The sequence below is a fragment of the Symphodus melops genome (assembly GCF_947650265.1).
Source record: "Symphodus melops genome assembly, chromosome: 12".
NCBI lineage: Eukaryota > Metazoa > Chordata > Actinopteri > Labriformes > Labridae > Symphodus > Symphodus melops.
In genome coordinates, this window is record NC_136702.1 from 10,591,215 (window position 1) to 10,614,316 (window position 23,102).

Below are 23,102 nucleotides of genomic sequence, written 5' to 3' on the forward strand. Positions count from 1 at the left end.
TCAGGAAAAAAAGAAAACATCTCATGAGGTTAAAACTTTTACGATAGTATGTTCTCAATCACTTGTTTACTGGCAATCCTTGGCAGCATAACTGTATAAATTAATACAGCTGTTGTGTTAACATTTTATAAGAACTCTGGCAAAGTCGTACAAGAATCATCAGTCTGTTTTCTTGGTGTTAGTTAATGCTATAACTTTAATATCAATAGTATACTGATGATGTCAAAGCTTGACTTATTTAATTGCATGCAAGCACACATTTCCAACAAAACAATATGTTCCTGTCCTTTCTGTTATTGATTAAACAAAAAAACAATTGTTTGTGATAAACTGTGACATGTACTTAAGCAATGTTGGCAAACCACTGGTGTGTCATTGGCTTCTACCTCATCATGACTGGTTCTGTAATTTAAATCAGATAAAGTAATATTTTATGTTAATAACCATTAATAGGGTAACATGGTTCAAAAAAGAAAGAGGGGGGGCCTTCCAAGTTGTAGACCCCAACACCTTTAAAATATTTTTCCAGTCGTTTGATTAAAAAAAAACCACAAGGTTGTATCTCCTTTTTTATCTATTATTTGAACAGATGAAAACATGCATATTATAAAGACAGGATATAGATTTTAATATAAGAAAAATATAAGAAAACATTGTTAACAGTATTACCATACAAAGCCTCACAGTTATTTTTACAACCAACTTGGTTGTGAAGCATGCCTCGAACTAAAGAGATGACTTGATTGTCTGGATTTGACAACAGTACTTTGGGTGCTGGTGGCTGAATGGTTGGTTCACAGAGGCTGTGGTCCTCAAAGCAGACGGCCTGGGTTTAAATCCGACCTGTGGCTCCTTTATCACATGTCATTCCTCACCGTCTTTCTCCCCAATTTCCGGCTATTCCCATAGTCCGGTTTCTTCCAAAAGGCACGAAAATCCCAGACAAGACTTGAGTTTTACAAGTTGGAAACAGACAATCGTAGCTTCTCTCTAGGAGCTTCATTAACCTGAGAGCCTCTTATCTTCTGGCAGCCTTGAGTTTGTAGACATGGCAGCAGAAGTTGGTGTTCTTTTGTGCAATATGAACTATGGTGTCCTTGTCGAAGAACAACTCATGTCGATAAGTCTGAAACAGAAAGAGAGGGCCACAGGTTCATTCATGTACACAGAGACTTTCATGTTTTTACATTCATGTCCACTCACTCACCTCATCCCATGGTTCATCCAGATCAACTGTACGCAGTAATTTCCCGCTCAGATTGTCATGGAGACGGATGCTGGCTCTTCCTTCTCCCTCCTCACCATTAGTTACTACTACTGCCAGAAGATCCAACTCATCCTCATAGTCCACCATACGGAAAGTCTGTGAACATCAATTATCTTTAAAGTTTTCTTTGAAACATGAGCTGTGGACAGCTGTTGGTATACAAAACATACATAACCCATGTGTCACGCAACATTATTATTTAAACTCTGTTGTGTTCTGGTACATATTCAAAATAAAAACAGGAAGTATTTTCTTTGCAGATGTTGTGGATCAATGCAAGCATAAGAAGCACAGTACCTCTTGTTCTGGGTCGTCGTCCAGCTGATGAAATCTTCTTTTCACTGTGCGGCCCGATGACGTGACGGTCACCTGTGAGGTAGGCTAATGGAAGCACAGGATGTTCTATTTTAAGAATGAGTAATTATGCGATACATGCAGTGAATACACAACAAACTGAAAACAGTCTCCTCTGTATACACGCATAATACTTACATGGTTGTTTCGATGGGTTTCCATAGAGAAATCAACATCAACCTTTGACGGCAAACCACTGTTCATTTCACCCAGGATTTTAAGGACACTAAACGAAAAGAAAATCAGGTGGAATGAAGAATAATAGAAACTGGAAAATGTATCACACTGTATGCATTAGCAGAGAACAGGATATCGTTGATTTATGTGGTGGAATTAAATGAAAACCACATTTTGAAGTCTTTATTCAATACAAATGTGTTAGGAATCTTGTGTTTTGGTATATTTGCCTTCACAGCTCATGTTACTGGCTGCGTGTCGGAGTTTAAACAAAGCTTCAGCTATTCATTTGGACTTCATTTGGCACCACACAAAACTCCTGCATGAGACTACATGATGCTCCTGTTTTACTACTGCTGTTTATGACAGCATCACTTCAACCAACGAAGGTTTTAAAGTTCACAGCCTCCCATGCTGGTGCTCCTGCATTGCTCTGTCTCAATGCAAATCAATTTATTTATTTATTTTTAATCATAGGATTCATTACATCTACTAAACGGGCAGAACAGCATTTTACCACTCTTTTTTTGTACAGTCATCATTTTGTAAAACAAACAAAAAGAGAAAGTTGATGATTATAACTCACTTTATGTTGGTTGGTCCCAGATGAACAATTCTTCCCGAGTCATCAGGGTGGAAGAAGATCCCATCACTTTCTAGAGAGCAGCAGTTCATGTTTTGAATTCCATTTGTTGCCTAATGTCATAAAATCACAACGTTTTCCAGGTACTCTCAAAGTAGGACACATGTTCGAGTTTGCGCTTATGTGGGTTGTGTTACTGTAGTGGTGCTTCGCAGTCCAAAAACAATCACCAACACTAGTTTGGAAAAGGCAGCACTCAATCTATAAAATCATAATGTACCCGAGCTGTAAAAGTCAAAGTCTCAGTGGTTGTCAGACTCTCTCCTTTTGGTGCAGCTTTCGAGCCGACGGTGATAGTGCTGTTTGTTTCAGGTTAAGGACAGCTTTTATAATCAAGTCACTATGATGTGTAATGTGTGTTATATGGGTGTTGTTTTTCTTTATATGATAAGCTATGCATTATTTTTAAAGAGTGAAATGAGAGCACATAGATCAAGGATCAAACTAAAAGGTGATTTCTTGTGTTGAAAACTGGAATCTTGAATTTGTTTACGATGCAGCCTTTGTTCCTGCCAAATATGTCTTGTAAGAAATATGTGCAGAAAAGAGTAGTAAAGTAAATCTGGTGTTGGTGTTGAACAGTGATCACATGTCGGTTTGTCCCTGCTCTTTTCAGCAGCTGAATAGAAAGACTGTCACAAACATCTGTGACCTCCCTGAGTCTGATGGTTTCAAAAGGCTCTGGCCAGTTTGCTGGCGGTTTAGTCCACAACCAAACAAGATTTGGGATATTTACCACTAAGAGCCAGATGGAGGCTTACTTCAATTACCCAGACGAAATATGAGCTTATAGTGTGTAGTGTAGGTCCTTGAACCTACCAGAGTGCTGTCCTTGAGTGAACAGATGTGGTGAGTCCCATTGTGGCGTTTATGTGGTGGTGTGTAGATGTAGTGCCAGGGGTAACCGCCTATCTGGATAGCATTGTTTGAGCATGACACCTCAAAAAGCACTGGTGGGCACTCTGTGAAATAATGAATATCATGTTAACAATGTGAAGAATATCATTACTGCTGTGGTCAAAGAAGCCTACAGCAACCTTTCACACTAACAGATCACAGGTCTGAAAATTAAAACACACCCACCTGTGATCTGGATATTTACAGGGATACCAAACGGAACGTCTCCCACTGTTTTTCCTCCAAGAAGGGAACTCTGCTTTCCAAGAGTTAACTTCTCTGACAAGTGCTGAGTACAAAGAAAATAATCGTCAAACACACTGAGATGAACGAAAAGGGTGAATTGATGGTGAACATGTCAATAAAAGATGTACATCAAAATCAGTAGATGCATTTCTACATTTTATGAGAGCTGAAATCCTCGGGTTTTTTTTACGCCAATTAATAAATCCAAATGGCAGAGAATTGTGGGGGGGGGGGATGTAATCTCCCTGGTTTAAAGGTTTTGTTGATGCAGCCTTCTCTAGCTTTGACAAAAATATGCAGCTTGCTCAACAAAATGCAGAAAACTCTTTTGGGATCAAACTTAACAAACCTTTTTGAGGATGTGCTCAAGGCTATACAGCTTGACTGACTTGTTGCTGTGAGACACCACGAGGACCCCCTGAGAGAGGACGACATCTGTGACACCGCTTCCAAATACCTGAAAGAAATAATAATAATAATTTACACTTTATTAATCCCACGAGGGGAAATTCATTTTTTTTTTTTTTAGGTCTTCATCTTTATCATGAAATATCAACAGAAACACAATGTACCACAACTAAAACTAATCTGAATACCTTTTTGGTGATCTCCAAAATGCCCACAACTCTCAAGGGGAAAACATGAAAAATGGCCAGATGCATCACTATATCCTGAGTTATACCAGCCTGTGAATGAAGAAAACAAAACAAAAACAATTCTGTCACATCTCCTCCTACTGTATGTTGAGTGAAATTTGAGACCGCGTTGACTGTAATCGTTTTTGTATCCTACAGTTTGCCCCCCTGGCTGTGAGAATTAAATGAATGTATGATCCCAGGCTCTACACTTTAGAGGGTTCTGTCACTTAAAAATCAAAAATAGATTACCTGTCGTGCAAGTGATGTTTCTTTGTTTTGAACAGATTTCACATAAAACCTCTCTTGAGAAACGTCCCAGCTAAGGTACCTTTAAAGAAACATAAAACAAGGAGGAGGGTTAAAAGAACCTCAAAGGAAAATGAATACATTTTCACTCAAACAACAGAGAGCTCAGAGGCTGACAATACCTGAACTTGTGCTTTGAAGAGAGGTAAACCCTCTGCAGCTCTCCCCCTGTTTCAGGTGAGAGACGATACAGCCAATTGTTGGCTGTCAAAGCCAAGAGGCTGGCTTTGTGGTCAGAGAGGGAAGGTAGTGTTTTGTCCTGTTAACAAGGCAAATAAAACAGCAGTCTGTCTCAAATAATGTCACTTCAAACTTCAACTTCAGCATTAATTAAAACACATATTTGATATTTGTATTCCCTATGTTTCACTTACGAGTGGGCTCTGACACAGCAAGGCATCTTCAAACTTCTCTAATTTAGACTTCTTGGGAAGTTTGTAGAGAATATGAGGCTGGGAATGAACACTGGCACACAAAAAACATGAAATCACTAATTGTTGGTTTAAATTAAAATTCTGTATCCTTCTTTTAAGAACTCCTTACAAATAAAAGATGTGTTGACGTTCTCCGTTATTGTCACATGTTTTTTATTGCTTAAATATACAACATGGGCGTTGATGTAATTGTTAATTTAGGTCAAGCTACGTAATCAGATTTTGATTTCCCATCTTAAAATGTGTAAATGAGTTTAAGTTTAAACTGAAATATGCAAATGCTATGTGATGTCTCACATCAGCTAACACCTTAGAGTTGCTGCATTGGTTACACTTCTTCACACAGTTATGTACAACACTTCTTAATGTCTTGGGAAATGTTTGATTTGTTTTATTCTTCTAGGTTAATAATTGATACTCACCTGCTGTAACAGTTCTGGTAATTTTCAAAGTAGATTTTACCATTCTCATACATTATTGTGGACTTTGATGTCTTACTCCAGACTTTAATAAAATCCCTGCTGTCCTAGAATGTAAACGTGTAGTATATTAATTAATACATGTAAACAATGGAAACACGCGTGTAGTCAAAGTGAGTATGTAAATCACCATAATCTTCCCATTACCTGAAGGAGGACAGCTCTGAGGAGTTTCATATTGTGTCTGATTATAGTGCCAGCGTCCCTGAAGCCTCTGCTCCTTCGGCTCAACAGATCAGAAGCGTTAACAGACATTTTCCTCTGACACAGCGCCATCGTGAGCCAGACCTAGTTCCTACAAGAGGAGGATGTGCAGGGACCTGACAGGAGGAGACCACAACCTGAGCTCCAAGATCACAGCCAGAACCAGGCAAGGAAGGTATGTGTTCCTCACTTTAGAAGAACTTCTCCTTCAGCTTCCATTGAACCTGCAGCTTTAGGTTAGCTTTTAAGAAATACACCAAAAGTTAACTCCAGTTAACACCTTGATATATCTTTTTTCTTCTTTTAATTCTTTCCAGAGGCGTACCTAGCTTTGACGCAGATGATAAACGTGGTAGCTGCCATGTGATAAAACAAAATTAAATTATCTTAGCCACTGAACAATACAAAGCTTTGCCCGGTATGACATTACTTAAATTAGCTTCCGATGCTAGTTGCGCAGCGCTACCCCGTGTTGTGTTTATGAGTCTTCTTCTACGATAGAAATGAGGAAACTCGGCAGCGTGACCGGGACATTAGCGCCCCCTTCGTTATCAAGCGGTGACAATGAATTGCGCATAACTGTGTAAAAAAAATCCATCAACAGCTATTTTTTTCCACTAAGAAGCTGTAAAGTTTGAAAAACAATCTAATTTAACACTCTGTTACTGTAACACATTTATAGTCTTGCATTGACTCGTTCCAGCTTATAATTGAAGGTGCATTAAATGAAATACTAAACCCAAACACCCTTTAATGCTTTTCATTGTATTTTCACAGGGGGGAAAAACAACAATAATCAAGAGTTGAAATGTATTTTAAAAGTAAATAGGCCACAAATAACAATAAATACACACAGACACAAAACCAGCTGAATTTTCTTTTTCCATAAATGTTTCTGCGTTAGTCAGTTATACCGGCAAACAGAGTGTTATAATGGACGTTGGTCATAAGCTGTACTTATTCTTCTTTTCACTTATTTCAGAGTACATGCATCACTTACTGAGCTTCTATGTGGCCAAACTGGCTAACGTTTTCATCAGATCATCTTTGAGACTAAAGAGCACAGGAAGAAGACCTTCAGCTCCTCTGGGTGCTCGGATTCTGACCAATCCAGATGATGTCTTTAAGCACAATATGTGGTCAGTGATGTACTTTGATTTGTCACCAATCTGTATAATGTCATAGGGATCAATGTTTATGGTTTGCCTGCTTTAACTTAAAATGTCAAGATGTCAGAGATTTTTCTTTAATTGGATACAGTTTGTACGTTTTTTTTATCAACAGTTTGTGTATTCCTCTTAATATCAGGGATCACGTAGAATGGACAGAAGAAGAAAAAGAAAATGCAAGGCAGAAGGCAGAAGAAAATTCCAGTGTACGAATTCCTTTAATGGAACAAGGCAAGATTTTACTGTGAAAAAGTTATTTCTAATAAGATTCATGGTAAGGATTACAAAGCAAATATATATTAAATACACTAACATCTCCCTTCACACAGGTACATTTGCAACAGAGGCGTCCCATTACTGGAACAAGTTTTACGACACGCACCAGGATAAGTTCTTCAAAGATCGCAAGTGGCTGTTTTTAGAATTCCCTGAGCTGCTTCCTCCAAGTTCAAAAGAAGAAATCACAAACTGTTGTGTGAATGATCATCAGGAAGCCTATCCACCAAGGACTGGATCCAGCACACACCCAGAGACTAGACACCAGCATTATGAAATCTCCTTAAACCATCACAGAACAGTGGCCTCTAGTCCACAGGAGTCCTGTCGGAGAGCAGCTGTGGAAAAAATCAGAACAGTTTTCCCTGGCCAGCATGCTTCTTTCAGGATTTTGGAGGTTTTTAATTTATTTAATTATGTTTACAGCTTTACCAAAATTGCTTTGCCATGTGTCAGCACTCAGTAAGATATATGTTCTTTTCCCAGGTTGGATGTGGAGTGGGAAACAGTGTATTTCCCATTCTTGATTCAATAAAGTGAGTATACATTTCAGACGTCCTCTAAAATATTTTTTGAATTAACAATTTAATGTTGAGCATGTGTCAATTTAAGTGGAGTCATTAATATAAACCAATCACAAAATATGTAATTGTTTACAATTTCATTGTTTATTTTCTACCTATTTACATATTTACATTATAAATCCAAAGGAAGTTTCAACTTTTTTTTGGGACTCAATCCTTCAACCCTCCCATTACTGACCCATGTCCTTAGAAACTGAATTACTGCTGCTGTAAGCGGCTCAAAAATATCATGAGACTGTGGATCCTCACAAATGTGTCATTTTTGGAGTTTTTCTTCAAACCAAAACAGTTGAACATTTTTTGTTGTATTCTAAAATGTCTGCATCTTTTTCAGAACAATGAAGTGATAAATCCAGCTCACCATGTTGAGTCAAATAGCAAGCTCTGTGAAAGACATGGGCTTCATCACACAGTTGTTTGATTCACTGTCTGTCATTTTTCATAGACATGCAGATGCTTTCTTGTACTGCTGTGACTTCTCCCAATGTGCCATTCAGCTGCTCAAAGTACGCTCTTTTTTATTCTGCATTATTTCTTTGACTTTTGTAGATTCCTTTTTTATGCTGTCTTCCTCTTTATCCTGCTGTCCTCCATCTGGACCTTGAGTCTGTAACACATTTTGACTTGAGTTGAATGTCAGGGTCAACACATTTCTTCAAACAGACACCCACTGATATCACTTACAAACAACCAAGGTTATACTAAGCCCTTGCCAGACACAAAGTACTTACTATGGTCATTTAGACAACATGTTAAAGGTATCAGGTTACGATTAAGTCCCTCAAGTGCTAAAATATGTGAGAATTTATTTCTACAAACGTGACTCAGGAAGAGTTACAAAGAGTGCAGGTCTACACCAAACTCTTCATCATATTATTCACATTTATTTTATATCTTTGCTACTTCATTGTGCATGTGTAGAGCTTAAAGTCATGGGGACACATTCAGTGCGATAGAAAGGGAGAAAAGTTAAATTGCATTTTGCAATACAAGTACTGAAAAGCAAATGACATCTGTAGCTGAGCTTCTTGTTAAAAACTAACTTATTTTGTCTTTTAACAGGAACATCCAGAGTATGATCACTCCCTGTGCCATGCCTTTGTCCATGACATTTGTGAGGAGATGGCCTCCTTACCCTTCCCTCCTCAAAGCCTGGATGTTATTCTGGCCGTCTTTGTCCTCTCCTCCATTCATCCAGACCGGTAGGGGAAGTAGGGGAGTAATAGATATTTTTCATAATATACCTCATCATTCAACTTTGATCTTGACAGAAATGCTACATACTCACATAGAGGCCTGAACACACAAACAGGTTCTTACGGACACTGAGAAACTTCAGCGTAAAGGGGCTGCACATAGGGGGCATTTTAGCTTTTGGGAGTTTTCGGCAGCACTATCGAAGTGAATGGGGCTCCCCTTCAGAAACTGCACCAACGTCCACTTTATTTAGTCAGGGACTTGAACCGGGAAATCTATGGTTCCCATCCCATGCATTCATCATACAAATTAGATCCTATAGTTTTCATATGTGCACTTACAATTATTACTTGGATCTTATGTCGCTTTAGTCCTGTTGTGCAACCTTGTTTTTACGTTTCATTGACAGAATTCAAGGAGTGGTGAATCGTCTGTCATCATACCTGAAACATGGGGGGATATTTCTTTTCCGTGACTATGGGAGATACGACCTCTCACAGCTCAGGTTTAAGAAAGGTCGTTATGTACTCCTGAATTCAACTGTTTTGTTTCATAATTTGTTGCAATCCCTAATTGTGTGTGCAGTTGTGTTTTGACAGTTTTGACAGTATCAAATATTTCATTGTTCAGTGTCTTCTTTCATTCTCTTAATCAGGACGCTGCCTATCAGAGAATTTCTACACACGTGGAGATGGAACCTGTGTGTACTTTTTTAGCAAAGGTAATTTTGACATATAAAATCTGTATTTTAATCCACATGGAGTAAAAATTTGCCAGGACCTCAATTTCCGTTTGGAAAATTAAAGAGAATTCTGGATTTATTAGGACTTTTGAGTTTACCATTTGAGTTTACAATTCTAGAAAAGGTTAACCGATTATAATAAAATCACATCTGTTAGGGTAATAAAGACAAATATATTTTTTATTTTCTTGCAGAAGAGGTTCATGATTTATTTTCCAAAGCTGGACTTGAGGAAATTCAGAATCTGGAGGACAGACGACTGAAAGTTAACAGAGGAAAGAAAGTGGTGATGCATCGTGTTTGGATGCAGAGCAAGTACAGGAAATTACACCTTAATCCCTTTTCACTGTCTTAACAACCGACCATGTGCAGTCTTTTTTTTTTTTACCAATTCATTGTAGATGTGTTTCCAGATGTGTTTGTTCACCACCTTATTTGCCTCTATGAAGGTTTATTCTCTGATGGGCCCACTGCCCAACAGAAATGTAGTTTTGCTTAATTTGAAATTTTTTTTTACAATTTCATTGTAAACGTTGAGATTGTAACCTTAAAATTGCCTATTGTACTTTTTTAAAATGTTGTTTGTATTATTTTGACATGTTCAATAAATGGACTAATGAGGCAGTGAATTATTCAATTTGTCAAAATGATGACTTAAAGGCTACATTTGACTCATGTCTTGTATGTATCTCATTAACTTAATACAGCATGCCATTAGTTTAACGTATTATAAAACACAATATAAACGTTTTTGTTTTAATATGTTATTGTATCTATAAACTTGATTGTTGTCTAAGTTGAACTTAAATTGTTTCTTTATAGAAAAGCCTGCTGCTGAATATTACTCAAAGTTTTAACACTTTGAGTTTTTGTATGACTGTTTGTTAAGCTTAGTCAATATTAAGTTTGAGTACATGATGTCTGTGATGTGTCCATGTTTTCATTGACACCCTCGCGATAAGACCTTTGCACACGATGTATCATGACGTTTCATAGACAGCCACTTGAAGACGGAGAGGTGGCTCTCTGGAGTCAGGAACACGTACTGCTGTTGGGCTGTGAAGAGGTTTGTGGCTTAAAACACATTACAGTTACACATTTTTTACACCGTTTAAGTGAGTGTAGCCACGTCGAAGCAACTGAGGAGTGTAAGTCCGTTAATTTCACTGTCTACGTGAATAGATAAACCGTGTGCGCTGCGGTGTCAACACACTGAAAAGTAGCTTGATGAGTGTCCAAAGTAGTGGAAGTTTGGAGGGGACGCCATCTTTGGTCCCAGCTCTCCACGTCCCCAACACGGACTGTGTTTGCAGCAACATCCCACGGCAGTGCTGAAGGCCCACGAAGGTATCGTGAAACATTTTTAAGCCGCATATATATTGTTGTCTACATGCTCGTTTCGGTCGTATTAGTGCACAGCGAAAGGGAAATAGTTTTTAAAATGACTGAACACATCTTGGTGGAGAAACCTGCTCGTGAGCTAACATTACAGTAAAAACCGTCAAATCCAAAGTCAGTTGAGCCTGTTTGGCTAGCTCATAGCACCGAGGACAGAGGACCGTGTTTCTGTGCTCAGGCCAGTGCAGTAACCTAAAGACAAATACGTGCATAATGGCGATAAAACCGTCATGGAGCTGAAATGTTGCTGCTGTAGTCGGTGCATCTGTCTCAAAGCACACTGCCCTGATAATAAGAAAACACTCGTCCAACAACTGATAGATGAAGAATTAACGACACATCAGGAAATACCAGGAGGGAATCAAGCTTTTCTTCTCCTTTATGGTTAACGGTATATCACTGCATCGTTAGCATGCAATGAATAACTTAGGTGTGCAGCATTGTTAGCAATCCTTTGTGACTTCACGTGAGTTTCTCTGATTTAATATGAACATTACTGATAGCATAACTGATGTTGATCCTCATTTTAAGGGTTATCAATGTTTGTTATTGGCGTTAAACGTGAGGATATACGTGCACGTAAGGTCTTTGAGGTAGCACTTTGCTATGGATGCTACTGCACAGGGTGGTAGGTAGCCTTGTTTGACCTTTTAGTGTTTCTAACTTTAAGTAATGAACTTAAGTGTAAAGACATTGTTAGATGCCTCAAACTCACAGGACACACAGCATGCTAAACTAAACGCTATCAAATCTGCTTTGTGTTTATTTTTGCTAACCAAATGCAATATGTATAAGCACTGAAATGATAATCAGGACTTTTCAACTACTATTTTTAGTAATGGTAGACCTCTAAGTATCTTTTAACATTGATATAGCTTCTTATTTTGTTTGTATAGCCATTGATAGTACTCAGTGATGACTGTCTACGTCAGTAGGCCACTTTTAAATGTAACATAATGAGCATACTTGGTTGTCTGTGTTTCTGTTTTTTTTTTAAGTTTTGCCAATGAGTGAACCCATGCAGAAATATTGCTTGCTTTTTGTGTGTAATAGATGTGTTTTCCATGTGTCTGCCGTAAACAGGTGGTCACTGCTGAGCTGCACAGAGTTAAAATGACATCCACAGCCAGGGTTGCAAGGGTTCAACCACTTGTTCTCGCAGGGGCTTGAATATAAATAATACTCAGGCACTGTGGCCTTCATGTCTGAAACACATGGAAAATCATTGAGAAACACCACTTAGCTGATTTTTGTATATATTAAGGGAAATTGGCATAACATTTGTGTGTAAAAGGTGATTTTATTGAGCATGACCAAGATTATTCCTATAAGGGCAGCAATGTTTCTTTGTCCCTTTGTCTTGATGCTTTTGGTGTTTTTCGTGAGCACATTTAAAGTGTTTCGGTTGAATTTTCATTGTTAATGTCGAAGTTTCAAGGCATTCCTTAAATTTTTCAAATATGCTTGGTCAAAGAGTAGGCTGTGAAATGGTTTCATTGATTTAGATAGTTTGGAAAGACAGTGAGGAAACCAGTCTTTGTCAGTCTCAGTGATTATAAGGAGAAATGTGGCCTATAGAGTGTTGTATACTTCCTGCTAAGGGGTTTTACTGGTGAATGACATCATGCAAAGTTTGCTCTTACATTTTGGAAGCTATACCATATTTGAGTTGACCATAGTTACATAGAAACTGACTGCAAACTGAATATAACTTAAGTCACAGACTGGGACAAGCCTACTTCACTGTCTCTAAAGGTACAGTGGGGTTCATTGCTATGCTTTTACCGTCAGGAGAATTAAGATGCTTACAAGTTGTCGCTCAGGACTGTGAGTGACATATGGAATCGGCCATAAACGGGTCAACTGGGGCCGATGGGTAGCAACATAGCTGGACCCATTGCAAAGACTACGGCGACAACTACTCACTGACGGACCGACGGGCGACTTTTTTCCTCGGTGTGTCGGGCCTGGAGAGAACAGTGAATTTCTCTTCTGCTGCTAAATCTCTGAAGTATCATTGTATGTTACCACCTAGTCCTTAACTTAATCTTAACTTCTAAAGTCTTTTAAAAACTTCAGCATGCGTTTGGTCATCTTCCCTGCTGCTATGTAATCCATCTTTTATAGCCGTCTAGTTTCAAGTCTGTTCTGAGCCATGGGAGGTCTGTGTGTTGTTAGTGAGTTCACTTTTTAGGTAGTGTTTTTTTTTTTAAAAATTTTTTATATTAATTGACTGTAGGCTTTGGCATTATGGCATGAGCTACTTTGTGTGTGTTTTTTGTTTGTTTTTAAAGATATTTTTGGGGCTAATTTTATTAGATAGGACAGCTGAAGAGAGAGTGGGGGGTGACATGCAGCAAATGGTCGGGGTTGGATTCCAACCCATAGCTGCTGCGATCGCCTCTGCACCTGGGCTACGCAACAGAACCACAAGGCTACTTCCTGTGTGTTGATTTGGTAAATGTCAACACGCTTGTTCCTGGTCGTTCTCTTGCATCTCTCTTCTCCCTCTCTAACTCTATGCTGGCCTTGTGAGCCAACCATGGCATTGTAAACTTATCGTAATCCATACCCCCTTCAAAGCCTGCGATGCAATACACAACCATTTCAGTGCATGAGAAGAGAAAAAGATGTTTTCTTATTAAGCTTGTGTTCGCTTCTTAATAAGTTTTAGCTTCAAACTGAATCTGTATGGCTTTTAGAGGTGAGGGATAAACCAGTATAAATACCAGCACCCGTATTACACTCGGGCCCTTACATGGATTTTTTGCCTAACCGTCATCTCAGATTTAAACCCAGTCTCATGGTTGTAGTGCACACACAAAGGAACTCCCAATTCCTCAACCTGCCAGTGGTGGGTTAATAAGGGAAGAATAAAATAGTGATTTGTGATGGACCGCGGCCTGGTCTTATTTCAGTCTGACCCCCTAGAGCAGAGCCAGCATCTCGCATGCTCTCTGACCGTGCCTCGTTTCAGAGCGGATGTCAGCGTTTACAGTGAAAGTCAATTGTGGCCCAGTAATCAGGTGAACTTGTTTTCTCCCCCTCTCCTGTAGTTGCAGCAAATAACGGCAACATTAGGTGGGCGTGCCGCCCCATTCTGACGCGCGGAGGAAGCGGTGCCCTTTGGCCAGTGAGCGTGCGAGACAGCTGGCTCCACTCGGAGAGTCGGAGCACGACATGCAGAAGAGCGGGGGACTCGATGTGAACCGTTGTCTGCCACAAATCACTCCTGTCACTGTAGATGGTAGGTTGAGCGATTGGTGACTACCATGACGCCACCAACTCACTGTTTTTATGACTTTATGTTCTCATGTGGGCAGACATTTTGAATGCAGCTGACCAAATCAACAACAACAACAACCTGACGGTATTGCAAGAAGTCCATGTTAAGGCAAAATGTAATACAGTGGCCAGTATTGATAGGAGTTTAGGACACACACTAGTACTGTACAGTGTATTTCATCAGCATTTCTCTAATTCTGGTATGTTGCTGTTAGTTGTTGGAGGTGACTGTGAACAGCATATTCAGCAGTCTTAGTTTATTGATGTGGCTTTAAATGGATGAGAAGCGTTAGTATGCTCTTCAACTGAGTCTGTATTTTACATTTATTTTATCGTTTGTGTTTTAAAACTCTCCTGGTTTGTCTTACTTTTCTCTTAAATGGATTCCTTCAGCTCGTTCAAAATGGCTGTCTCTTTCAAGCACAGGTTTCAGTGGGCATTCCCCTCTGAGTGCGCAGCGACACTCAAGCCCAGGGAGCTCACATACACAGAACAGCAGTGCATCATTTATCAGTGCAGACTACCAGTCCACACATTGCTCTCAGATGCCAAGACTAACAATGTTGGTTTCAAAGAAAAGCCACATTTAGTGAACTTCTTTGGCAGCAATAAATACTTTTATTATTTTTTTGTTTTAACTATTATGAAGCTGCTGCATTTAAATGGTAGTGAAAACAGGAACAGTGTAATGAAACGCTCGGTCGTCTCCTCAGTGCTGCACAGATGTAGAGTGAAATCTGTCCCGTCACGGGGGAATATTCATTAACTGGGCCTATATTCTGGTCTAGACTTCAGTGTCACCTGTCGGGACGTTAAAAAACATCGACCATGACTCTCCTCTCAAGCTCTCTGCCTCACATCTTCTTTTGAGTGGGCATTGAGATGATGCGGTGAAGTCGATCCCTGTAAAACCGACTCTCACTGTGTGCCAACGGTTGTCAACTCTCCCAGGCACCATGGAGGAGCTGAACAGCCTGGATCCCCGGAGACAGGAGCTGCTGGAGGCCCGCTTTATGGGCGGGGTCAGCGGCAGCACAGGGGGCAGCACAGGTAGCACAAGCGGAGGAACCAAAGTGAGTAAACACTTGAAAATGGTCTTTGTTAAGAAGAATAGTTGGTCTTGTTTCTTAGTGTCTGCGCTGAGTGGTGACATCGCTGTTTGTCTGCGTGTGTTGTTTTTCAGGGTTTGACCAATAATGAATGTTCAAATCATAGTTTCGGAAGCCTCGGATCTTCAAGCGACAAGGAATCAGAGGTACACGAACCCACAGACATCCACTACACAAACATGTTCTAGAACATTCAGACATCATCCTTCCAAATAGTTTATGATGGCAAATGTGTGTGCATTAATATTCATTAATAAGTGATGATAGCAACTGTCTCTGCCGACACTGATAATAACCTTGCATGCGTTACAATAATGAGATTAGCAGCAGTCAATGAGACTTCTGGTTTAAAATAGCTTTAGTGGGTCTGCATATATGATATCCCAAACACATTATCAACAAACGTGAACGTCCACACGGAGTATCCGTACGTTTAGACCAGCGAAGGTTTCCTCATTGATTTTGGTAAGACCACTGCATTGGTTTCCTCGAGGATACCACACCCACCGCTGTGTCCTGAAATCCAGGTCAAGTGGACTTCCATGTTCATATTGTGTGTTCTCACTGTGAGCCCAAGTAGCAGACCTCCTCAACACGAATGTGGGGTCGTTCCTCATGATGCATAAGGGACATTTCAGATCAGTAGTTTAGTGCCTTGACCTTAAAAATGTATCTAGGTGCATCTGTCATACAGGACAATGAACGACTATGATCAGTTTGTGTTGATTTTGAAGGTTTTGCATTATGTGTCCATCCATCCATTTTCCTCCACTTTTCCAAGTTAGGTCATGGTGGCAACAGGCAATGAGCTTTAGTGACAGACGGGATAAGATTGTAGGTACAAGCGGCGACCTTTTGTTTCATCCAGTGGGTGTCTGTGCTCAGTCTTAGAGACGGCGACAGACCCAGAGCTAACTGGAGGGATGATATACATGGGAACGCCTTGGAAGGAAGAAGCAGGAAATGTTGCAGGGGAGAAGGAAGTCTGGGTTAACTTTCGCCTGTTGCCATCGCGACCCAGATCCCTCTGTAAATCACTAATTATTTATTGCCATTCCCTTCAGAATTGTCCTTTTATTGTCCTCTTTTGCAACAGTACACAGTAGCATCAAACGTATGTAAATGCTCTTGAGTTAGTTGAAAGGTTACTTTTAGTCAGACTTGTCGTGGAACTACATGTCTAAAATCAAAATTACCATGACATGGGAAAACATAGAATGTGTTAAAAGCATATAAATTAAAGTCAAACAACAAAGCAAGTGTCTAACATGGTATTCTGTCGTATTTACTTCATAGGGGTCAGAAGTGAAACGAGGCAGCTCTCCTGCTTATTCTGTAAGTATAGAAGAACGTCCTATAAAGGCAGGGCTGCACGAGCTCTGACCGTGAAAGTGCAATAAAACATCTTACATGAAACCATTTCTTTCAGACTCCTGAGAAGAAACAGTCTGAACCCCGAGGCAGAAAAAGGAAACCTGAGATCCAGTCAGAGAGCAGCCAAGGTCTGTCTCAGTGTGAAACTGAGTGATGTTTCAGCTTGTATTTCTTTGAACTATTTTCAACGGCTCACTGGACTATTTCCCCTCTTTTCTGTTCACAGGGAAGTCAATCGTACGAGGACCCAAAATAAGTGATTATTTTGATGTAAGTCTTCAGTTTTTGTGTGACTGTAATAGATGCAGGGGATGTGTTCTGTGTTACTCCTCCATTATTTAAAGCATAATCCACACCTGTCCTCTAAATAACAGTGAGACTGTGTCCACTCTTTTGACACCTTAAGTCATTGATGTCACTTTTCCTTTCCTACTTTAAGTTCCAGGGAGGAAATGGGTCCAGTCCCGTCAGAGGTCTCCCACCGGTGATCCGTTCGCCCCAGAACTCACATTCCCACTCCGCTCAGGGCACAGCTGTAAGTTTGGGCAACATTTGAACTTGAATCTTAAATGTCGTTTCCCTGTAATAAATGAAGTGCTATCTCTCTCCCTTCTTTCCCAGGTTAGACAAAATAGTTCCTCTCCTACTAGTCTGTCTTTTGGGGACCACATGATGCATCCAAAGCAACAAGCAGTCAAATTTGTTCAGGTCAGGGGAGCGAATCGTAAAAGATTAGACACCACTCGCTATTTTTAAATGTCTTAATTTTTTTTTAATTCCCCCCCCCCCCCTCCACACCTCTAACATTTGGTGTGTTTTTTTTTTTTTTCTTCTCCAGACTGACCTTACAGTTCTGAAATTGGCAGCCCTTGAAAGCACTAAGAATCTGGACCTGGAGAAGAAGGAGGGCAGGATAGATGATTTGTTGCGGGTAAGCTTTACGGAAAAGAATCCACTGAGCTGTGATGTTACTGCTGCAGTGCAAAACAAACGAGATCATGTTTGCCCAAAGTCATTTACTCACTGAACAGCATTCATGAGGTTTTGATTAATTGGTGGATCAGGAGAAAAATGATTCTGTGTCGAAGCTGATTAAGACGTTTGATTTCTTCACAGGCAAACTGTGATCTCAGGAGACAGATAGATGAACAACAAAAATTACTTGAAAAGTACAAAGAACGCTTGAACAAATGCATCACCATGAGCAAGAAGTTGCTCATAGAAAAGGTAACAGAATTTCTTTTCTTTAACCCATTAGTGAAAAACGTATACCACGTACCTGCTTCTGCAAACTCACATGCATGGCTTTGTTTTGAACTGTTCTTTAGAGCACCCAGGAGAAGCAGGCATGTCGGGAGAAAAGCATGCAGGATAGACTTCGCTTAGGACATTTCACTACAGTGAGACATGGAGCCTCATTCACAGAGCAGTGGACTGATGGTTATGCCTTCCAAAACCTTGTCAAGTAAGAGGCTTCAAGTCAGATAGCCTGATCATGTTTAATGTTGATGCTTTGCTTAGGGTTAATACTTACTACTTCAAACTTTATATACATGGATGCCCACATGGCTCTTATGATTTACCTGTGACTCGTACTTTTCTGCGCTCTTTTTATGTTGATGAATGGAGGTTCAGAAATGGTCCTCATCTAACATGAAGCTCTTCCTTCTATGCGCAGACAGCAAGAATTGATCAATCAACAGAGAGAGGAAATCGAGAGGCAGAGAAAGCTCCTAGCCAAGAGGAAACCTCCATCCTCGAGCAACTCCCAAGCACCAACCACAAACTCAGAACCAAAGCAACGCAAAACCAAGGCCGTGAACGGAGCTGAAAGCGATCCCTTTCTTAAACCCAGCCTACCTCAGCTGTAAGTACAGGCTTTTAGAGAATCACATGTATCACTAGAGCTGTCCTTAAGCTAAGGCAGGGTGTGAAATGTAACCTGTATCGATCTTTGTTCTATAGTAAGGCACGTTTCAAGAGGATTAACGAAATAATTCCATGTTAGTCAATGAAAAAAATATGGGGGTGCTGTGGTTTACAATAAATGCCTTTTTGTCTCTCTCTCTCTCATCCTAAAAAAGGCTGACGCTAGCAGAGTACCATGAACAGGAAGAGATCTTCAAACTGCGACTTGGACATCTCAAGAAGGTTTGCATGATGCACGGTGCAGTAAAAATACTGTCACTTTTTTCTTTTTTTACATTTAACTTTTCTGTGCTGCACAGAACTTTTTAAGAATATGATTATTTACACAAGTCATTCAATACGTCCAGGCCTCAGTTTACAAAAGAATGAAGGGCACCTTTTCACAATTTCAAAAATAAAGTATCAGAAGCAGAGCCTGACAGAAAGTGCACCAAGTCAACCTTAAGCCTGGTTCACACGGCAGGATAATTACGCCGATTTTGGCCCCGATTCTCCCCTTCCGATAATCTTAAGGACGCCCCGATCATCATAAGATAATCTTATAAAATCATCCTGCCGTGTGTGGTGTGTTCAGACCGTTCTCGTCTAGTCGGAAGAATGTCGGGACCGCTCCGATCTCAAATCGGGGATATTCAACATGTTGGATTGTTTTGGCCCGATCTCTCATCATCTGTGGTGTTCCCTGAGGAGAAAACGAGCACGAGTCTGTTGAATGTGACGCATAGCCAATCAGACGTAGTAGCGAAAACACCGGGAGCAAAACAACTACTCGCCTCCATATCATGTAGCAAGTACAGTTCATGCTCCCGTTGTCTCCACTCCTTTGACCGACGCCTCTTTTTTAAAACGTGTTTTTCAGATAAAAACAGCACAAACGATCCCTATTACGTCCTCTTCGTCCGTTTGTTGACTCTGGAATCACGTTTGATCTCGAGAGGTTTTGTGAGATTTCCCGTCTGATCGGGGGACGTTCGTGAGTGAAATCGGTTCGTGTGTGGTGTGTTGATGTTGCCGTGTGGCCGCACACCACACACTGTACGACCGAAACTATAAAACCTCCGATTTATTTATCTCCATGTGTGTGGTCTCTAAAGTTTGGGAAATCGGCCGACAATTTTAAAATCCTGCCGTGTGAACCAGCCATTAGATAGGAAATACAGAACGTGTCAGCTGTGTGCTCGTGGGTCTTCATGAGTTCCCCTCTTTTTAGCCGAAGCCCTGAAATTCCTTGTGTGCCTTTTTTTGTTTGTGTTCTTTAATCATTTATAGGAAGAAGCTGAGATCCAGGCAGAGCTGGAGCGCCTGGAGAGAGTGCGCAACCTTCACATACGGGAGCTGAAGAGAATAAATAACGAGGACAGCTCACAGTGAGTCTGAATCCATTTCTCTTCCACTGCAAGTTGGTGCCAAGTACACACAAGCACACTCTCCTTACCTGCAGTGGTTATACTGAGCGTACTTATTCTTGATTAAGTTTGTTATTGCTGAAGCAAAATGAGCGCAAATCTGTTATTTAGATTTTCTCTTTTCTGCTTCCCTCCAAAGATTTAAAGACCATCCAACACTGAATGAGCGATATCTACTCCTCCACCTTCTAGGACGAGGAGGCTTCAGTGAAGTTTACAAGGTACAGCATTCGATTTGGATATCACAGGGATCCCAAATTAATTAATATTTGTATCAGGTTGTTTTTTTTGTTTTTTTAATACATGCCAACTCGGTGTTTATTGCTGCACAGGCTTTTGACTTGATCGAGCAAAGATATGCTGCTGTGAAGATCCACCAACTCAACAAAAACTGGCGAGAAGAAAAGAAGGAGAACTATCACAAGTACGTCGACTTCTGGTTTATATATGGAACCTCACATACACGTCCAGCTGTTCTGATGCCCGTCTCCTCCACTGTATTCTTATTCTTCTCCATAAACCTCTTCGTAGAACTGTCAGTGCAACATTGAACATCTGCACTTTCAGGCTTGGGTTGCTGATAGAGACTTAATTACCTCCCTCTTCACAGGCATGCATGTCGAGAGTACAGAATACACAAGGAGCTGGATCACCCCCGCATTGTGAAGCTATATGACTACTTCTCACTGGACACAGACACGTTAGTATACTCATGAACTCTTCTTTTTCAGCTCGAGGTGGTTCATGCTATGATCCATAATTCCAAGTATTTTCTTATCACTCAACAGGTTTTGCACTGTGATGGAGTACTGCGAAGGCAACGACTTGGATTTTTACTTGAAGCAGCATAAGCTAATGTCCGAGAAAGAGGCGCGGTCCATAGTTATGCAGATTGTGAATGCACTAAAATACCTGAATGAAATTAAACCTCCCATCATCCATTACGACCTTAAGCCAGGTAAAAACATCTTCTGAAGGAGATTAATTTCGGTGTCCGTTTAATATCAGTCGTCTCCTTTATATCAAAGTGTTTAGTCTCACGCTAACTTTCTCTTCTTTGATTTCAAGGCAACATCTTGTTGGTGGACGGCACGGCCTGTGGGGAGATCAAAATCACCGACTTTGGTTTGTCCAAAATCATGGATGATGACAACTATGGAGTAGATGGGATGGACTTGACTTCACAGGGTGCAGGGACCTATTGGTATGATATCTCTCTCACGCCCTCATTAACGTATACAGTACATACAGTATAAGGACATGGACGGTAGTAAAATTATGCAAACTGGTCCTGTAATTAAAAGAGAACTAGTAGTTGTTCAATTAGGTACTGGAGTAAAGAATGAAAGTATGAGTATAAAGTGACATAAAATATACATCTATCTGACATTAACATGTTTTTTTTTCTGACCAGGTACTTGCCTCCTGAATGTTTTGTGGTTGGAAAAGAACCTCCAAAGATCTCCAATAAGGTGGACGTGTGGTCTGTGGGAGTCATCTTTTTTCAGTGTCTTTATGGAAGGAAGGTAAGAAGACGGATCCTAACCCGATATTTTTTTGATTTACTCTTGATTGCATTACGACTGAGCATGTCTCCTCTCCCGTCAGCCTTTTGGCCACAATCAATCACAACAGGACATCCTGCAGGAGAACACAATCCTGAAAGCTACCGATGTTCAGTTCCCAGTCAAGCCAGTTTCTAGTAATGAAGCAAAGGTGAGAGAACTTGTGTGCAAATGAAAAGTTATGTATCCAAGAAAAACAAAACCATCTTAACTCTTTACCGCATGAGTTTGGCTTTAAAATGTTTCAAACCCTCCTCCATTCCTACAGGCCTTCATAAGGCGGTGCTTGGCATACAGGAAGGAGGACCGGGTCGATGTTCACCAAATGGGGAGCGACCCCTACCTGCTCCCTCACATGAGAAGGTCAAGCTCCTCTGGAAATCTGCAGATGAGTGCTGCTGGCTCAGGACTCGCCTCCTCCAGCATCATCTCATACTGACAACCTCGTACTGTGACGACAACAAAGCCAAACTGACCAAGTGTCTCCCTCTGCCTGCTGAGCCCAGGGCTCATGGGAGGAAGGAGAAGCCAAAAACAGGAGGAGCAGGACACACCAGGGAAGATCTCTGCCGGCCTCCTCTGACCTGTACCAGGCTTCTTATTCACAAAGTCCGGTCAATGGAGAGAGAGTGGAGGGAGGGTTTTTTTTTTTTTTTTTTAAATGGACATGGGTGAAAGGATCATTTGAAGGTCCGACAAAAGCACTGAAACTGACAACGTACCTTGAAGAAAATGTGACTGGACACTATTCTGAAGTTGCAGACAGATAAAGCCTTAAAGGGCCGAAGGGAGACTTGGCAGCCGGCCGTTTAGATAAAATAACATGGTCCTGCCAGGGTGCAAATGATTCAGCTGCTAGATGTTAATTTACTGTGAGGAGAGGACAGATATGTAGAACTACAAAGATTTCACTATTGATTTGGCTAAGTGTTTTGTTTTTCACAAGTGTTAGGCTTTAAATTGAGTTTCTTAGCCATGAGAATGTCATGTGTAGCATACAAGTGGCAACTAGTGATGTAGGGTGGGGCAGCGTACTTGCGTTTAATGCACAAAGTAACCAAATGTAGAAAAATGACAATGTATAAAATCCTATGCAGGAAAATTAATTAACATAAATTGGAAAGTGTATTATGCTGTACAGGTGACTTGTCAAAGTTGAATTGCAGCAGTAACGTGTACAAAGTTCAGATGTCCCCGTGTCAAACTCGTTTCCTGGATTGTTTCATTATGCTGCTTTGATGCTCTTACTTTTTCAAGGGCTGTGTTCCTCCTCTGGTACAAACTGCAGTTCTGCTAAGAGTGAGTAATAAACACCAGGAAACTGTTCTCTCTCTCTCACAGTGAGTGGTGCAAACGACGATACTTGCCTTTTCCTTCTGAAGTTAACATCCACCTGTTAAGATGGAAAATTATAGAAGCAATC

At 40.5% G+C, this 23,102-nt stretch overlaps 3 protein-coding genes across 3 annotated transcripts; 2 read left to right on the plus strand and 1 right to left on the minus strand.

The window, feature by feature from the left end:
* Positions 1-556: 556 nt before the first annotated feature.
* On the minus strand, positions 557-6,176 carry dcaf17 (ddb1 and cul4 associated factor 17). Its single transcript, XM_079357440.1, has 15 exons — positions 5,836-6,176; positions 5,589-5,761; positions 5,385-5,488; positions 4,903-4,993; positions 4,651-4,787; positions 4,472-4,550; positions 4,181-4,270; positions 3,934-4,041; positions 3,525-3,627; positions 3,261-3,403; positions 2,385-2,494; positions 1,760-1,847; positions 1,565-1,648; positions 1,208-1,363; positions 557-1,126 (listed from the first exon to the last, which is right to left on the minus strand). Exons 2-15 carry the CDS (start codon positions 5,715-5,717, stop codon positions 1,019-1,021), a joined length of 1,530 nt encoding a protein of 509 aa, XP_079213566.1. The 5' UTR covers positions 5,718-5,761; positions 5,836-6,176; the 3' UTR covers positions 557-1,018.
* On the plus strand, positions 5,734-10,012 carry mettl8 (methyltransferase 8, methylcytidine). Its single transcript, XM_079357443.1, has 10 exons — positions 5,734-5,820; positions 6,628-6,784; positions 6,954-7,045; positions 7,144-7,487; positions 7,577-7,626; positions 8,120-8,180; positions 8,737-8,876; positions 9,281-9,387; positions 9,527-9,592; positions 9,808-10,012. Exons 2-10 carry the CDS (start codon positions 6,633-6,635, stop codon positions 9,966-9,968), a joined length of 1,173 nt encoding a protein of 390 aa, XP_079213569.1. The 5' UTR covers positions 5,734-5,820; positions 6,628-6,632; the 3' UTR covers positions 9,969-10,012.
* Positions 10,013-10,619: 607 nt separating this feature from the next.
* On the plus strand, positions 10,620-23,004 carry tlk1a (tousled-like kinase 1a). Its single transcript, XM_079357439.1, is given in 24 exon segments — positions 10,620-10,882; positions 10,884-10,919; positions 10,921-10,960; positions 15,248-15,369; positions 15,480-15,551; positions 16,702-16,740; positions 16,835-16,907; positions 17,006-17,049; positions 17,219-17,314; positions 17,401-17,487; positions 17,618-17,710; positions 17,896-18,006; positions 18,108-18,244; positions 18,458-18,646; positions 18,864-18,930; positions 19,978-20,075; positions 20,254-20,335; positions 20,447-20,538; positions 20,725-20,814; positions 20,903-21,072; positions 21,183-21,318; positions 21,529-21,640; positions 21,723-21,830; positions 21,948-23,004. Coding segments are annotated over 24 exon segments (2,307 nt in total). The 5' UTR covers positions 10,620-10,840; the 3' UTR covers positions 22,119-23,004.
* The last annotated feature ends 98 nt before the right edge of the window (positions 23,005-23,102 follow it).

Coding starts and splice junctions, on each gene's coding strand:
- dcaf17 (XM_079357440.1), bottom strand. CDS start 5,717: ATGGCGCTGTGTCAGAGGAAAATGTCTGTTAACGCTTCTGATCTGTTG. Junction 4,042..4,180: donor TTTTGGAGATCACCAAAAAG/GTATTCAGATTA, acceptor TATTTCTTTCAG/GTATTTGGAAGCGGTGTCAC. Junction 3,404..3,524: donor TGTAAATATCCAGATCACAG/GTGGGTGTGTTT, acceptor ATTATTTCACAG/AGTGCCCACCAGTGCTTTTT.
- mettl8 (XM_079357443.1), top strand. CDS start 6,633: ATGCATCACTTACTGAGCTTCTATGTGGCCAAACTGGCTAACGTTTTC. Junction 8,877..9,280: donor TCCTCCATTCATCCAGACCG/GTAGGGGAAGTA, acceptor TTTCATTGACAG/AATTCAAGGAGTGGTGAATC. Junction 9,593..9,807: donor TGTGTACTTTTTTAGCAAAG/GTAATTTTGACA, acceptor ATTTTCTTGCAG/AAGAGGTTCATGATTTATTT.